At 33.3% G+C, this 18,821-nt stretch overlaps 1 protein-coding gene across 3 annotated transcripts in view; it reads left to right on the top strand.

Annotated features, from left to right (window-relative positions):
- The window catches only part of LOC126738971 (calcium-binding mitochondrial carrier protein Aralar1), a 28,497-nt gene extending 12,079 nt beyond the window's left edge, over nucleotides 1-16,418 (top strand). For all 3 annotated transcript variants that reach the window (XM_050444480.1, XM_050444483.1, XM_050444481.1), the window contains exons 2-12: nucleotides 962-1,277; nucleotides 3,049-3,335; nucleotides 3,397-3,632; nucleotides 3,808-3,898; nucleotides 4,087-4,162; nucleotides 9,557-9,765; nucleotides 9,825-9,905; nucleotides 9,976-10,193; nucleotides 13,184-13,404; nucleotides 13,463-13,553; nucleotides 15,903-16,418. In XM_050444480.1, the coding sequence (XP_050300437.1) occupies nucleotides 962-1,277; nucleotides 3,049-3,335; nucleotides 3,397-3,632; nucleotides 3,808-3,898; nucleotides 4,087-4,162; nucleotides 9,557-9,765; nucleotides 9,825-9,905; nucleotides 9,976-10,193; nucleotides 13,184-13,404; nucleotides 13,463-13,553; nucleotides 15,903-16,071 (1,995 nt within the window). In that variant the 3' untranslated portion in view covers nucleotides 16,072-16,418. The remainder of the gene's footprint in view (nucleotides 1-961; nucleotides 1,278-3,048; nucleotides 3,336-3,396; nucleotides 3,633-3,807; nucleotides 3,899-4,086; nucleotides 4,163-9,556; nucleotides 9,766-9,824; nucleotides 9,906-9,975; nucleotides 10,194-13,183; nucleotides 13,405-13,462; nucleotides 13,554-15,902) is intronic.
- The last annotated feature ends 2,403 nt before the right edge of the window (nucleotides 16,419-18,821 follow it).

Below are 18,821 nucleotides of genomic sequence, written 5' to 3' on the forward strand. Positions count from 1 at the left end.
CTAGGGGCGTCTGTTCATGCATCCTAATCACGTTCATCATGTTTTCAAATATGTATTTGTGGCTTTTCACTTTTTTGTTTAAATTTCATGTTAACTAAATGTTCTCATTAATTAATTATTTTCTACACGTCGATTTTCATATATCAACGATAAACGTAAATCTCAAAAAATTGTTTCCATTATTATCTTATTTGAAAATAAAATAAGTACAAAAATTTAAAAACAAAATGTGTCTTAATGATATTTTGTCAATTGAAGCACATCCTTCTCAGTAAATCAATTTAGGTATCAATTTTTCAACAAAAAAAAATTGTTTTAATTTAGTAATTCAAATTTAAAAACTGAAGTATTAAACATTTCACGGCTTTGAGCTCTCTATTATTGGTCTTCTGAATACCAGCTATTTAATGCTGGTTGGGGTGGCTGTTGCAAAACACTTTTGCAAAAATTGGAAATAATTCAAAAGAGAATCCTAAAAATTATATTTACTTAATACACCTTATTATTATTTAATAGAATTGTTATACCATGCAAAGAAAATACTCACTTTTATCTTCAAAAATAGAAGTAGCTATCACCCCGTGGATCATAGACATAATAAACGAAATAACTTACTAATTAAAACAAATCATCTACAGTTATAGATTAGAAGTATTTTAATCCTAGCGGATCTAGATTTTTAATGGCATTCCAGCAGAAGAGAATGTAATTTACTGAATGTATTTAGAAAAGAAGTTGATAAATAAGTCTTGAAAATGTAGAAATGTTACTTAAAGTTACATATATATTTACTCTGTCTTGTAGGATTTTAAAGTATTTTAAAATTTAATATTTTTTAATGTTAAAGCTGGAATGCATGAAATTTCAATGCAATTTGCAGCCTCTTCTAATTGAAATAGTTCTCCGTTATATACTTGTCCAACGTGACATTTAGTTTAACTTAACTATTTTATTTCTATAGGGTGGTGGATACCTAAAACGTGCCTCCCCATCGCAATTGCAAGAAATCTTCAACAAGTATGCATCCGTGGAAAAGAATGGCGAAAAATTTATGACCCCCAACGATTTCGTCATTAAATATTTGGGCCTTTTGAACGAGAAAGACTACAATGCGGACACCGTCCGACTTTTGGGCGGCATCGTCGACACCAGCAAAGACGGTCTCATATCTTATCCGGAATTTCAGGCTTTCGAGGGGCTGTTATGTTTTCCTGACGCCCTTTACAAAACCGCTTTTCAACTGTTTGACACTAATGGAAACGGAATGGTCAGTTTTCGTAAGTATTTTGAAAAGGTTTAAAGATATATGAAGATATATTCTAATGCAAATCTTTAAATGATCAGTCAGTTTCTACTTACACGGGAAAATGCTGCGTATCTAACAGGGCTACAAGATGATAAATCAGGCAAAAAGCTATTGAGTGGTTTAAGAACCCTTAATATTCAAATCTTGTCAGAAAAGTATAGTTAATAAGTCAGAAAGTTGCTTTGTGAAAATAACCTTTTATTCTAATAAAAAAATTACTAATGCTGTTTTTACCTTTTCTTTGGTAGATTAATGTCCTACTTACTTGCTAGAGAAGATTAAATACTGAACAGACATTCATAATCTCTTATAACTTATATCGATTTTATAATGATATTCCTGCAGATCTAAAAGCTTTATCGGAGGGCTTTTTAAAAAAAAAGGTAAAATTACTGCTTTAGAAGCATGGTGTTTGGATACGTCTTATGTGATGCTTTGATTAAAGTTTATAATATAGATAGTGGTAATGGGCGATTTTTGATTGTTTTTGTAAATAAATTCCTGGCGGCTTATGTTGGAATAATTGGAAATTTGGTAGTGAGGCGGAATTTTTTAATGATGTTATCCCAAAAGCCCCCTTTCAGAAGGTATTTTTACCTTTAATTTTTATTCATATTTATTTAACATGTAAGGTTTTCCGCGAAAAAAACCAATATTTAAAAAAAAATTACGTTTCTTTACAGTAGTAAAATTTATTAATTTAAGAAGTTAAGAGATAGTAATTCTTTCAGTTTAAACAAATTTTGTGCCAGCAGTTGCCGGTACATAAATTAGGCAATAAAAATTATTAAGTGAAAGTTAATTGTAATTGAAATAATTGAAAAAGTTTATAGGAGGATTTTGTAGGTGAAATTTTAGGTCTTTATAGTCTAAATTTTGGTTAATGAAGCTAGGAAAATTCCTTTTAAGACTAGAATTAGATACCCTATTATTGAAAAAGTAAATTTTTAAACTAGGCCATTATTAGATAAGTTCTTTAAAATAAAAAAAAATTGCGGTATTTTAGTCTTTTTAAAGGAACCTGTTCTTTAATTGATAATCCACAATTTGACCAATTTGATTTATTAGTTTTCATATCGTTGTAGCATCGAATATTTCCTAAGAGTCAATATTCTCAATTCTTTGGAGAAAAAATTCAAATCAAGATGTAGCTTATAGTTAAATAGAAATGCGTTACAATAAAACAATGTATACGTAGATAAAATTTTGAAGGCGAATTTAATAGTAATTTTTTAGAAATTTTTAAAATGATTTTGCTCTAAAATATGCACATATTGCCCGTCGCTTTCATTTTAAAATGAAATAAGTCATAACGCAGTAGAGGTACCGAAAGGTGCCTCTAGAAGACAAGCTAAAGCTAAGTAAGACCTAATGCTAAATTACTTAACACGTCAACCAATGCAAGCTGAAGAATATGACTTAAAGGAAAATATTTAAAAAATACTTAGCTACATTAAATTATTGAAAATTAAATTAGGTTCAAAAGTAAAAACGCCATTCACACACACGAGAACAGGACTCTTTTTAGCTTTTGTAATTTCCATTTTTTCTCCAAAAGGTCAAGCTTCCTACCTTTAAGGCATTAATGAAGCATTTCAGCTCCCACCCCTGGAGAAAAATTATGTATAGAGGCCAGCAAATGGTTAGCAAACGCTGATTTGGTATCAGTGACATTGGTATTCTAATATTTTTCAAAAAACGCTACGTGTTTTCCTACGTTTGAGACCTATTCTTTCTTTTAGCGGAATTCGTCGAAGTAATGAAAAAAACCGAGCTACATCAGCGCATTCCGTTCAACATGGAATCCCCGTTTGTTCAATTGTACTTTGGTAAGCAAAAACAACGGTTGGTTACTTACCACGAGTTCAGTCAGTTCCTCCATGATTTCCACGAGGAATACGCCATCGAAGGATTCAAGAGAGCGGACAAAGACGGCTCCGGATTCATTTCGCTACTCGATTTTCAAGACATTATGATTAGTATTAAAAGCCATTTGCTTACCAAGCAAGTACAAGCGCATCTTATCGAAGTAAGTGGATAGAAAAAAATGGAAAAGGTTAAGTAATTTCTAAGCTTTTATTTGTACACAGGCCGTCCAAGGAGAAACCCAAAGCAAACGAGTCAGTTTTCCATACTTTATTGCCTTTAATGCTTTACTAAACAATATGGAATTGGTAAAACGCATTTATTTGAACGTAACTAACGGTCATAGAACTCAGGAAGTCAGTAAGGAGGAATTCATGCATTCCGCCCAGGCCATGTCCCAGATGACTCCCCTCGAAGTAGAGATTTTATTTCACCTTATGGACGTTTTACATCAAACAGGGTAAGTTCGAAAAAAAAGCTTGATATTGATACACTTATTTAATATTCAAATAATTGCTGCATTTCGGATCACTTATTGGGTTAGATTATCGCATAGGGAGGCACTAGTAGAAGGGTTGGTGATACGATAAAGTCATTTTATTAAGTAATTTATGGTTAAATTTAGTGTTTTTTAGGCGCATCGTGTATAATGACCTCTATGCCATAGCTCCTGAACCGTATTTTAAACAAATTACTAGTAGATTAGCGGAAATTCATGCTGTTTCGGTAAGTGTAATAATTTTCCATAAGACTTTGGGTGTATTTAATTATGTTTTATTTGGTATCATCGCATCTATGTCTCACATAATGATTAATATTATCGTCTTCATTGGCATATTCTATCATCATTACATTTGTATATTATTGTTATTCAAATACTAAATTTTGCGTCGTTTCTGTCACGTATATTTTAGAGTCCAGAGGAACGGGGAGTGGTTATACAAATCCTCGAAAGCGTCTATCGTTTTTCTTTAGGTTCAGTGGCCGGAGGTAAGTCGTAGAGATTATTTTTGCACGCGATTCTCAATGTGTATTGTTACTAACCTGGCATAACCTTCCCTACCCCAGCTTACTTTCCCGCAGTAAACTGAATGTGATATCTTACTTATTAATTAGGGATATTTGTTGGCATTATATTTTTAAATTGAAATAGCGAAAACAGCTTTGATGGTATAAGATTTGAAGTCTCTTGTGGTTGTTTAGCAGATTTTTTTATATTTTAAAATAATTACTATTACGTTGTTTTGCTCTTATCAGATTGCTAACTGGGTCGTTAACAAAGGTTTGCACTTGGTTGCAAATCTTTAAAAGGTTTGCACAAAATTGGATACATATATCTATGAGTGGCTTTCTATAATATACAATCTTTGTTTATTGACCAAAGCTTTCAAATACATGAACGTTTTCTACACTAGCCTAATCCTGGAAAATGTATGGTAATCAACAAGTTTCTCCAATTATTTGAAACAGTTTTACATAAAACAATCTATCCATCTCTAAAATTTTCCAATCAGATAGTCCAATAATCTTTTTGAATTTCTCATTATAAATCGCACATAATTTATTTAATGATTAGGTTATTACATGTTTCTTCATACTCTAATATTAACACTAATTTTCGCTCTGTATCTAGAGTGGTAAGGCCTGTAGCCAAGGTTTTACCTTAGTGGAAATATTCTGGTAGGTGATTTGCTTGCTGTATTTATTTATATCCATTTGTTACTTGTCTGGATTTATGCTAGGAAAGATGCTGTTCACTGAAATATTATTTTAGCATAATTATGTGCCTATTATATTTAGTGTGTTGTAATCTTAAGAAGTTAGTTTATGTTTCTAAAAAATATCAGCAATATCTGGTATCCGCCAGGCAGTTTTGGGCCTATCCAATTCTTTTTGACATTTTTTAATATATATAGATATTCCGATATTGTAAATGATTTTAAAATATCAACTTCAATTAATTGATTACCTTAATCTACAATACCAATGGAATTTTTTTCTTGTATTTAGAAAAAAATTAAAAATTTATTGTTGACAGACGTGTAAAAAGCACAATTGATGACAATAAAAAGATGAAAGTTTTGAAATCAAAGTTATATCACAGGATTAGAGAAAAATACACGAAATCAAATAGGAACCCGGCACCCTGGTCAATAACAGAGCAGTAGTCGTATCATATTTTGTATGTTTTCAGAAAAAAGGAATTAAAAACTAAGAATAGAAATGTGAAATCCGTTTTTTTCGATTTTTAGTAGATTAAGTTTTAGAGGCTTTTAAATTAATTTAAATAGCAATTATGAAAACCGCGTATCTTAGAAACAGTTGAATAAAAGTATGGCATGTGATATATCAAAATGTTTATAATTTTGTATAGAATCCAAAAATATAATCACATGCGGGGTATTCCATTTAAAATAAGAAAGTTGGTATTGACCACGGCTACATGAGACACACTGTATATAAATTTTTCGTTGAAAAAAAATACGCAATCAAAAATATTAGTCGACGTGTGCGAGCGTTTTTTCGAACACACCCTCATTTATTTCTTATTGAATTTGTTCCATATTTTTGCCGTTCACTGTATAATATTGTTAATATTACTTAATTACCATCTATATTTTTAGCGGAGCTATGCCATTTTAAGAATTCACATTTTTACTTATACAGGGTCTTTCAGAACTATGGGATCAAACTTCTGGGGGTTGTTCAGTGCAACAGAAGAATCCATTTGAGTATAGCAACCCATGTCTGGAAATGCGTCACTATGCCACTACGGCCCTAAGACGCGTTAAAATTTATAAAAAACATTTATTACCTAAATAGGATCTGTTGCATTTATTTTTACCTTTTGTACATGATACCATAACAACAATTATTGTTTAAAATCAACGCTTATCAATGTCAATTCTCAATGTAATTTTTAAACATTTATTGCTAATGGAAAACTTTACCAATCAAGAATTGGCGGATACGCATTTGGCATACGGAGCAACAAACTGCTATGCACGAGCAGCATCGCGGTTGTATCATGAACGTTATCCCGAACGACAGCATCCTGGATACAAAAAGTTTATTGCGATTCATCGGCGGCTCGCTGAGACAGGCATGTTTAAGACCAAGATGCATGATACTGGTGTTGCTCGAACCGTAAGAACGGTCGAATTTGAAGAAGAGGTGTTTCAGCGAGTTGCCGATGAACCATCAAATAGCACATGTGACGTCGCTAAGAATATGAATACGAGTTGAACGCTTCTGTCTGGCTGGTACCATACAAGCAACAACTCCATCCTTACCACTTCCAGAAAGTTCAAGGTCTGACTGCAGCCGATTATCATCCTAGAGTTCAATTTTGTCGATGGCTTCTGGATCACATCATTGCACAACCAAATTTTTTACGATACGTTTTGTGGACCGATGAAGCCTCTTTCACAAGAGACGGTATTTTTAATATTAGGAATAGCCATGTTTGGGACGAAGAAAATCCTTATGCAATTTTTCCAAAAAAACATCAGAATAGTTGGTCTGTCAACGTATGGGCAGGCATTGTTGATGATTATTTAATTGGGCCATACCTCTACCGGAACGGTTAACAGGACCTATTTATCTGCGTTTCTTGGAGGAAGTTCTCCCAGAACTCCTTGAAAATGTTCCACTAAACGTTCGACGGCAAATGTGGTTTCAGCATGATGGAGCGCCGGCTCACTTTGCTGTACAAGTACGCGAGTATTTGGCTCAGCGGTTTGGATGTTGGCACCGTTGGATTGCCAGAGGTGGAGCAGTTTCTTGGCCTCCTAGGTCACCCGATTTAACGTCGCTCGATTTTTTCTTAAGGAGACATGTAAAGTCTTTAGTCTACGAAACTCCAGTAGAATCAGAGCTAGACTTAATTGGACGAATAACAGCAGCATTTGAAATCATTCAAAACGAGGATCAAATTTTTAGTGTAATCCGCCGAAATCACGTGCGGCGTTTAAATCGGTGTATTGAGATTGGAGGAAGACATTTTAAACAATTGTTGTAATGGTATCATATACAAAAGGTAAAAATAAATGCATCAGATGCTATTTAGGCAATTAATATTTTTTCTAAATTTAAGCGCGCTTAGGGCCGTAGTGACACATTTCCGGACATGGGTTCCTATACTCAAATGGATTCTAACACTGAACAACCCCTAGAAGTTTGATCCGTTAGTTCTGAAACACTCTGTATACAATAATATATAAGCCGACATAATATTAAACCAACTCAAATGTTTAGATTTTGAAACAACATAAATTTTACTAATACTCATTTCTAATTTAAAACAAATGATTCAAAAAACTAATTTAGTTTAATATATGTTTTATTATTTAATTTCAAATCGTCCTTATAACGGGTGGTTCAGAAAGTTGTTCATTTTTTGACGCTTCGTATAAAATTTGGTAGGGGGGCTAGAACCGTGCGCGCGTGCTCAATCGATAGCTTGGTTCAGGGAAATTTAGTCACCATGCAGCGCTATACGGGAGAGCAACGCTCGTTTTGTGTACGAGAGTATTTCCGTAACAACAATTCGGCCACCATTGTGCGCCGTAGATATCGGGCACATTTTGATTTGCATGACATTAACCAGTGCCCAAGCCCACAGCTGATCGTAAAATGGGTACGTAAGTTTAACGACACCGGTTCGACGTTAAATAAACGAAATTTGGGTCGGCCAAGGACAACGAGAGTTCCCGAAACGGTTGCTCGGAGAGCGTCTATACGCCGAGAACCGACCTTGTCTTCCCGCAAGCGCGCAGCGGCATTAAATGTCTCCAGATCGTCGGTGCTGCGAATTCTTCACAAAGATTTAAACATGCATCCTTACAAAATTCAATTAGTGCAGGAATAAAAGGAAAATGACCCTCCTGCAAGACTTTTGTTCGCCAACGAAGTAATGAATCGATTTCAGCGATTCAACAATATTTTTTTCTCCGATGAGGCTCATTTTCACCTAAATGGCCATGTGAACACCCAAAATTGTGCTACTGGTGTGCAACAAACTCGCAGTAATAACATCAAAGGCCCCTGCATAGCCCAAAGGTCACGGTTTGGGCTGCAATGTCGGGATCAGGAATAATCGGTCCCTATTTTTTCGAAGACGCTCGAGGCAATTACCGTAAATTCGCAGCGTTACATAGACATGCTTCAAACATTTTTCGCTCCCGCCCTTCAGGAGTTTGAGGGATACAATCGAAACACTTGGTTTCAGCAGGACGGTGCCACCTGCCACACCTCCAACCTGTCTTTGCCTGTCGTTCAGGCGCTTTTTTCCAATAAATTAATTTCCCGAAGAGGGGACATTCAGTGGCCCGCCCAAAGCCCGGACCTGACCCGATGCGATTTTTTTTTGTGGGGATACCTTAAGAGTAAGGTGTACAGCAACCGACCCGCCACCCTGAATGATCTAAAGGCCAATATCCAGCAAGAAATTGAAGCGATAACTCCAGAAACTTGCCAACGCGTTATTGAAAATTTTAGGGCTCGGCTTGAGGAGTGCCTGGAAAGAAATGGGGCACATTTGGACAACGTAATTTTTAAGACATAAATTTCCCAAGTTTTCTGTAAATTTTAAGAATAAATTTGTTACAACGGGTTTTTTTTTAATTTAATTTTATAAAATTAACAACTTTCTGGATCACCCAGTATCCTACTAATGCTTATGTCCAGATTCCCTAATAATTCCCACAGTGTTTCAGAAATATTTTAGTGCACATGACAGTTTTTATATTATAATTTAATCCCAACTAAAGGTAACTTTTAGTTCCAAGATGCAATAGAGAAAAGATTATTAATTAAGAGTATAATTTAACAAGAAAAAAATCGCATTAAATTAATATGAATGGCACGTAATAATTTACTGGGGCTGTTCTATTTCACTTAACGTTCCCGGAGCATGTAATTCACTAAAAAATTGTCATTCTCCCAGTCTGATTGACTGTACTGGGATAGGAAAATAAATCAGGAGATAAGAAGGAGGACTAGATTCGTTGATATATATAAGAGAGCTGCGGAGTTGCAATGGACCTGGGTCGATCAAGATGAGGAGAGATGGACAAAGAGAGTGATACAGCGGCAGCCTAGAGAAAAAATAGAATAGATAGTCCTAGAATTGCCCAAAACTGACACGAATGGAAACTCACGCAGAGGCCTATATCTAGAAGTAGATTGGAGAAGGCTGATGAAGAAGAAGAAGATGCCAATAGACTTTTGTTTTTGGATTCTGTGCCAACGGCTTATTTTTCTATATTAATAACTTTAAGTTATCTTTTTGTAGAAATTGGCATTTTTTATAAATAAATTGTCACGTGCACAAAACTTGCTCAACAAAGTAATCTTATAATAAATAATCACTTACAATTCTAGCGGTGGGAGCTACGGCCGTCTACCCTATCGATCTGGTTAAAACCAGAATGCAGAACCAACGCACGGGGTCTTTGGTGGGCGAATTGATGTACAGAAACAGCATTGATTGTTTCAAAAAGGTTGTTAGACACGAGGGTGTCTTCGGTTTATATCGAGGATTAGTGCCGCAACTGTTGGGAGTCGCTCCGGAAAAAGCCATCAAGCTCACTGTAAACCACTTACTATCTACCGCTTTTTGAAATCTTCATTTAAAACAGACTTTTTCTAGGTAAACGATTTGGTGAGAGATAAATTAACGGATAAAAACGGTCGCATACCTTTATGGGGTGAAATTCTGTCTGGTGGCTGCGTAAGTAGTTTACCTTTTTTGCCACGCTTTATATGCTGGAAATGTTTTCTACATTAATTGTAACTTTTAGGCAGGCGGTTCCCAAGTGGTATTTACAAATCCGTTGGAAATCGTGAAAATCCGGCTGCAAGTGGCCGGAGAAATCGCCGTGGGATCGAAAGTTCGCGCTTGGACTGTAGTCAAAGAACTGGGATTGTTCGGGCTGTACAAAGGAGCCCGAGCGTGTCTTTTGAGAGACGTGCCTTTTAGCGCCATCTACTTTCCCGCTTACGCACATACCAAAGCAAGGTAAAATATCTCTTAGTCGTACTATCGATCTCCGTCTAATAGTTGGTAAACAAAGAAACAAAAAACAAAGTCACCGTCTCATAAGGAAATTTTATTGGCTTTTAATATAAAAACCATTAAGATGCTACATCAATTCATAAAAATATCCATAATCTACATTATTAACATTATTTTTAAAATTGGAAATACAAAAGATTCTTTACAGGAAGTGGTTGCCCTAATAGCAAAGAATTTGAGAAAAGATAAAAAATGCCTTACAATCTTTCTAGGCTTATTTAAAGACGCATTTGACGTTTCTCTCATATTAAATTATTTAAAATCTTAAAGAACTAGTGGTGTTACAAGTAATGTTCTGAACTTGTTCAAAAATTACCTAAGTAATAGAAACCAATATGCAAAGTTAGTAATGTAAGGATAGTCAATATAGGAGTACCACAGGAAACAGTCTGAGTACCTATTCGGTTAAAATCTATGTTGACTCTTGAAATAGAGGGTGAAGTTGCAGTTCGTGTAGAATTAAGGAAAGGTCTTTTGAAAGTGAAAGAATTCCTGGATTCCAAAGCTAAATATTACAAAGATATAACTTTTTCAATTACTAATGCTAACCGTCCAAATTATAAGAAAATTTTAATTGTAACATTAAGTGAGCCAATGAAAGCCGTTACAAATGTAAAATATCTAGGTGTTGGCGTATGTTCAATACTTAAAAAAAATTGGGCTTTATTACCCAGATGCTATTTACTAAGAGAAATTCTGTCAAGAAAACTACTTATACACTTTTATAAATTAATTATAGATTCTCTACTTAGGCATGTAATTTCAGTTTGGGATAATACACAATTGGCATATCAATATACCGTAAGAAACATTACAATAGGAAAGAAATATGTACAAGAAGTAAATAAATTTGTTGTAGAAAAGTATTTATTGTTATGCTAGGTTTTTTCTGTTTTGTTTTTCTTTAATTAAGTTGCACATTTGATTGGACTTGGTGTGTCACATTATATATAGATAGGTGCTTTAAAAATTTAAATATACAACATTGCATTTTGGTATGAGAAATTAAAACACAATAAGAAATACAATAAACTCAACTAACATTAAACATAAATTTCATTCTTATACACCTTCACAGGTCACCTTAACGGAGGTGAGGTTTGAGATGAACAATATGTCTTATAATAATTGGTTAACTTACAGAGTGAAGATTTTACAATATTTTTGCGTGACATAAATACAAATATTTTGAACCACGATTTGGCTATTACAAATAACTTCTTCACTGCAATTATCTATTAGTCAATATACCGGGTGGTGCGTCGCCGAGCGGAACATAGGAAATCCCATGTAAATTTTAAGGGGGTCAATTATTGGCTTCCCTGTACATTTTACAGAAAGAACGTAAGATAACTTTTTGAAGAGACCAATCTGGCAAACCCTCGTGCAAAGTTTAAAAAACTTTTAATAAGCGAATGTTGAATTATTCAATTTAATGTAATTGCAAAATTACCAAATTTTCGGTTCAGGTAAAATCAAATAAAAGATAATAAGCCTTATTAGTAATTTTGCCAATTTTTTTGAGAAATGTCTTAGAGACTATATAATTTTTTTATTAACTTTTAAATAATAATCAGTTTGAGCTCCAAAGGGAGGTTCATAAGTTGTGAGCACAAATCACGCTATACTTAGACTTGTTGACTCTATCAAATCTTACCTGGACTGGAACAAAAAATGACTCGGTGTTTTTTACACCCTGTAAAGGCTTTTAACACGGTGCCTCATAAAAAACTGCTAGAAATGCTTAAGCACTACGCAGTGAAGGACACTGTGTGGGACCTCTTTTGAGGCTATTTTAAAGACAGAACACAACAGGTTAGAATAAATACAAGGCCTATTTATATCATGTGCAGGCGACATAGCTTTGGTATTTACCGATGATAGTTGAAAAGGAGTCAAAACTAAAGCAGGACTGGGTATTGCAATGGTAAAGGACTGGCTAGACTTTAACAAACTAACCCCTAATATAAATACATCCATTTTCTTTTAATAAAGCCAACAGACATAATTTGAACTCTTTGCAGCTGCCAGGAACAGGACTTAAAATAAATAAAGCTAAAGGCATTAAATATTCAGGTGTCATAGTTAATAACAACTTGAATAGTCTGATTATATTGGTAGTTTGGTTATCAAGGTGAGAAGGTTAGTCTTCAAGTTTTATGAGGTGCCTAAGTTTATGAACCAAAAACTACTTATACAAAGCTGTAGTTGAGCCTCTATATGCTATATATGACAATATGCTATTATTGTGCTACTGATCTATACATAAACCCGCTCGAACGTCTGAATGTGGTATAAAATTATACTTTCAGAAAGAAAAACTTTATCCTACTGAACGGCTTGTCAACGATAATATACATCAATTCGAAATCTTATCTTTTTATGCCATTTATCTTTTTCTATACAATAACAAGGACTTACAAACAAAAGTTGAGCATGCATAACAAACTAGATAGGTATCCAACTAGAATTTGACTATTCTTTTTTATATTTGGCTGTTTTTATTTTGTATATATATAATTAGCAAGGAATTTTATATATCCTAACATATGTAATTCAAGTATAAACAGTATAAAATACGAAACACATCTTAAACCAATGTATCCAATTCTGCCATATAGAATAAGGTTTCATTAACCTTAATATCTGTTTATTAAATACATGCAGGTTGTAAAAGAAATTATTTTAGTCCATTATGTTATAGAAACTAATTTAACCTCCTTCACATACAGATTGCTTCTAATCTAGGTGCAATAATTTGTTTAAATGGCTCAAATTGTACGGTGTTATTTGAAAAATTAAATAAATAAATTAATCTATGTATGATATGTTTTGATTTTTGTTTACTTTGCCTCCTATAACAACTAAGCTGCATTGTACTACCCTAGGTCTATACACTTTATTTTTCCACTATAATACGCTGATTATTTCAGTTTGGCGGACGAGAATGGCTATAACCACCCGATGACGTTACTGCTAGCCGGTGCAATCGCGGGTATTCCTGCGGCTTCATTGGTCACCCCAGCTGATGTCATCAAGACCCGCCTCCAGGTGGTCGCCAGGGCTGGACAAACGACGTACAGTGGCGTATTGGATGCCACCAGGAAAATTTACAAAGAAGAAGGATTCAGAGCATTCTGGAAAGGATCTATCGGTAAGTTATTTTAAGTATTTTTTTCGAATTTTCTCAAGGATTTTTTAAAAATTTGCAGCTCGTGTATGCAGATCGTCACCTCAATTTGGTGTGACTTTAGTTACATATGAACTGTTACAGAGGTTGTTATATGTTGATTTCGGAGGAAGGTAAGACGAAGATATTTTTATAAATTTGATTCTTATGATACTCAAAGCAGGCAAGTTACCGGCAAATTTCAGTATTATCTCATGATCTAGTAGTTTCATCGAATTTGTGTATTTTGACGCTATTGGGGAAAACACTACAAACGGTTCACATTTCTTTTTTAATTTTTTCTTAAATTTTTTTCCATTATGGCGTTGCAAGATTCCAAATTTGAAGTGGATTGCGACGCTTGTGGATTAAGTTACCAACCAAGTTATGTGTGGTAGGCAAAAATAGTTATTAGTGAAAATAAAATATTAGGTTGCAAAAAAATGGGATAAGAAGTAAGAGAAAGTGGTACACCTAATGAGAGCCCTGTATAAAGAATATCTGGACCCTTTTAGGAAAACAATACAAGCAAGAGATGCAAGATATTAAAAAATCTATGCAGATTATATCGGACGAATTTGATGGATACAATGTTTAAACTTAAGACGTCTTCGGTGATATGAGGAAGGTAAAAATGAGGCTTTAAGAAGGATGAAAATGAGGCTTTAAGAAAATGAGTTGATGCCCTGGAATTCAAGCTAAACATATAGGAACAGATGGAGAAGCGGAAAAGCCTAGTCGTAGTTGGAGTACCAAAACAGCAGGTCGCTGATATTTTACCGGACTCTGGACCAATTGTATTAAAATTTAAAAGTGAAGAAATTAAAATTTTGATGTGCATCAGGTTGAATAAACGCATCAAAATAGATGAATCTGTAAATAATATATACTTTAATGAGGATTTAACAAACTATAATCAATGACAAAAAATACTTGAGGGATAATGATACTGATCCACCTTTGAAAATCAAATACTTTGAGCCACTATACTACAGGAATAATAAGAGGCAATTAATTGGACAAAATATATTGAAAATACTTGAGGAACTACTCTTCAATAATTTAAATCTATTATACATTAACACACGAAGCCCAAGAAATAAACTGGACAATTAAATGAAATATTGGTACAACAGGCATAAAAAAATTAAAAATCTATCAAAATGAAACACAGTTTTATAGTTGCGAGAGGAGGGGGTAGTAGTATCTATGTAAGGAATAATATCAACTTTACGATAAAAGACATGTCCACTATTAACCCAGAAGACTGCAATTTTCTAGTTATAACTTAAGAAAAAACCTAAATGCACTATTAACAGTATATACAGACTACCAAGTAGTTACTTTCCTACATTCCTTAAAGAAATAGACAAAGCAAAGGAAAAGGAGAAAAATTCATGTGTTCATTGGTAATAATCAATATAATCTTACTTCTAGATTCGCTTATAGTTAATGAGTATAAACATATTATATTCGTGAATGATTTTCAAATAAATAAGGTACATGCTACACGAACAACACACAAGTAAAACAATATTAGATCATGTTATTGCAAATAAAATGTACAGTGCCTAATAAAATTGGGTGAACACATGGTTTCTGAACACATTATTACAAAAAACTAAACTAGATGAATATAGAATAGAAGAAGGGCCCATCGCCATTCAAGACCTATTACAATCACGTTTTTAATAATATCAGTCGGAGTAAATCAGACTCATGTTTTAAGTATGCAAAAACTGATATCGAAAAATAAAAGAAAAATCTAAATGTGCGCTATTGAAACTATTAAAAAAAATAGCAAATGGCCACCCCAATTTTATAGCAGTTGTGTCCTTTTGATATTGCTCACTCTGAATATTTTTAGTGTTACCAACAAAAGATATATTAAAATGAAGTTGGCGACGCTGACGTTTGACATGTGATCTGTCATGAACTTATCTAAAAAGTCGTGATTCCTACAATGTCGTGATCGTTCTTCACTCTTAAATAATGAAATCCTTAATTAATCCTAATGCCCTAAATTTATATCCTTAAAATATGATTGTTCAAGAGGATATTGTCCATGTTCTGGAAAGCTTTCCTCTAAGGATTATAGTAGGTCACGAAATTAGTTGCCAGTAAATAGATATTTTTAAATATCTATACCAATAAATTAAAATTCTATTCTATATACGAAAATCTATTCTATATACGAAAATCTAAAAAAGTTTATCACGTATCACGTATGGTCTAATGACGTTAACGTTGCATTAAAAATTAAAATTCTGTTGCTAACAGTTTGCTGAAACCGGACATAAAACTTAACTTTTTACTCTCATGTCATTTATCAACTCTGTTTTTAGAACTTAGTTGTAAGATTACATGTAAAGTAATCTTACAACTAGATACAAGTAATCTTAAAATACATTTTTATGTTGAAATTGCATTAAAACCGTATTTACTACTTTTTTTTTTAACCGTAAAACTGTTTTATTTTTTAGTCGTCCCTCGGGATCGGAACTAAAAGTGGCCTCCTTAGCCGGTGATAAACCAAGTACAAATCCGGACCATATCGGTGGTTATTCCGTTTCCGTGCCTATTTTCTCAGGAATCGAATCAAAGTTCGGCTTATGTTTGCCGAAATTTTCTTATCCGACGATAAAACAATAATTTCACCTTATCTTAGAAACATTTTGTTATACTATATATTGTGAGATTAGTATAAAAATGATGAAGAACGACAACAAACGTAATAGGAGATTTTTTGACCGAATTAACTTTATTAAAGGCAGGCACTGTGATAATATTCATAAATATATTATTGTAATTCTATACGTAAACTTTATATTTCTTTATTGGAAACATTTTCTTTTGCATTTTTTTTTGTCAGGGGTTCCACCTTCGTACATTCTACTACGTAATTTTACATTTTTTTCTTCAAAGTTTGCTATGTCGGACCTTTATTGTTATGATATTGAGCGATTGTAATTAAATATTAGTTATTGTTTTACCAAAAAGTGTTTTTTTTTAAACCCAGATATTAAAAGTTTAATACAAGATTAATTTTTTTTTAGATGGGATGGCTTGGGTTTAGTCAGGCCATTTTCTTGAAAGAAAATCCCACACCTTATTTAAGGATGCAGCTTATTTGACTTTAAAAAGCCCAAAATCCAGGATATTACAAATGAGCAATATAAATTCCCTAAACTTATATTACACAAGAAGTTTAACAATTAACTAACTCATATTAATGTTTAATATTTCTGCAAACTTTGGATGCAGACTATATCTTTAGTACTTTTAAATCTTTTGAATTTGCATTTTGTTTAAATTTCCCATATTAAACATATGGTGTTGTATAAAAAAAGCAGTTATTTAAAAAACAAAGATGATGGGAGGGCGTTCAGTTGTTTTTGAAATAACCGGCTTTTACTTCTAACGGTTTGGCCTATTTTAACAAATTTAGTATCATTGAAAAGAGCATTCAATAAAATTTGATAAGTATAATAAAGTAAATTGATTAAGTAAATCAATAAGAATCAACGAAAATATGATTTATCCGATATTTATAAAAAATATCGGATATTATTTTTTATAAATATCGGATATTAATTTCTATATACCGGATATACATAAAAAAATAGATTTATAACTTGTTTGATATTTTCAAACTTTTCTTAATAACACTGTTAAAAGTTAATTTTAACAATTTATTTTATTTTATGATTTTATGGAATCGAAGTTTATGGTTGTCAAACGAATAATACCTTTTTTCTCAAGTAAATAATTTTTGCCTGAACTTTCTCCCAAATCCCAACATGTGTTTTTACCTACTTTTTAAGAAATGCCTTTGTTACCAGTTTAGCTTAAGTGCACTTAAAAATCCATTTTTCTCCTCAAGTTCACTTAAGTGTTGGCCCCATGACACACGTGCATCCCACATTTTTACCCAACATTTCACCCCGAGTCCCACGAGAAAAAATCAGTATTCACTCCGTCGCCGCAAAAAGAAGTACCTACTCTCGCGCCCCCGAAACACAAGGTTTCTTTCACCAGTGAAGGAATTCACAAAGCTTAAAGTACCGAGAAAATAAGTTAGTCAAGAGCAAGTTGGCGCAAGCAATTCCTCTCTCTCTCACTCTCTTCCGTTTAAGTATTTGTCTAAAGTTCATATATGTATACCTAATTGTTACGATAAAGTAGTTTAAGTTATGTAAAAAGGTCTATAGTGAATAAGTGTGCGTAAAGGTGGAAAACTGAACTGAAAGTGAGTGCAACGTTGTGAGTGCAACAGTGGTTGTCAATAGCTGCACAAACCAAGGTGACGTTAGTGCTAATGCCGTTCCTGGTTCCTGCTAAGTTCCTGCTATTGGTCTTGTGATTCTGGAAGGCTGGTAACGTCAACTAATATTGTAAACCCTGGTAAATAACTTCAACATTGTAAATCGTTCATTAGTCTATACCTGTTAATTATTACTAACCAAAAGGTACAATAAACCTTTATGTAATCGTAAATCACAACTGTGTAATTTATTGAACTGGACCTATGTCATCGAAGGGCTCGTCAATGCAGTAGCCGTTGCTCGAGCAGGTATAGGTAGGTTTTTAAGAAACCCTAATCTATATTCAAACACGATACTAATTTCTAAAATATAATATTTTAAATTACATGAAGAATAAAAATACGCATTAATAGAGCAAAACCACAACATTTTAATTATACCATCTTGAATATACGTGGTAAAACTAAAATTAACCCACATAAATAAAAAAAAAACAACTAGTTAAATTAACTATACTAGTTATATTAAAAGTTAAATTACTTGGTACCCAAAACAAACAAAACTTTTATTTAGAGTATTGAAATAATGTAGCCAGGGGCACATTTATCTTCCTTTTCAGGATCTGTTTCTCCAAACTGACCACTTTATCTTTGGTATTTTGGTTAAAGTATCTAAACAAAAACGTTAGTTGCCTAGCTTTTTGATTCCCTAATTTATTTCTTAGCTTGCTGTGAGCAGTCCAAAGGTTGAAAATATTCGTTGAAATATTCATAGTGCACATATTAGGAATTTTTCTTGCAGCTTGACCCAATCAAAGTACCTTTAAGGATCAATTAGAGTTATAGATTTCCACCATATCATTGGAGGAGTCGTTTTAAAATTATTTTCAAACATATAGGATGGAAAAGGCTTTGACCCCGTGGTTAAAGCTATTACTATTAGAATAAACTTGTCATCTATCTTCTGCAAATATTCAAACGCTATTTGCTATTCTTTGGTTAATTGATTTCCTCAAGGTCTGTGGTCCAAGAAATTTTCTAAATGTGCGGCTGTCCAAAACATTTCCTTTCCTTTTTTAAATTCCTTTAAAGCATTTGAGGGCTGTACCTTAAGATCCTCACTTAACTTCCTCCATAT

The sequence above is a fragment of the Anthonomus grandis genome, chromosome 7, assembly GCF_022605725.1.
Source record: "Anthonomus grandis grandis chromosome 7, icAntGran1.3, whole genome shotgun sequence".
Classification (NCBI taxonomy): domain Eukaryota; kingdom Metazoa; phylum Arthropoda; class Insecta; order Coleoptera; family Curculionidae; genus Anthonomus; species Anthonomus grandis.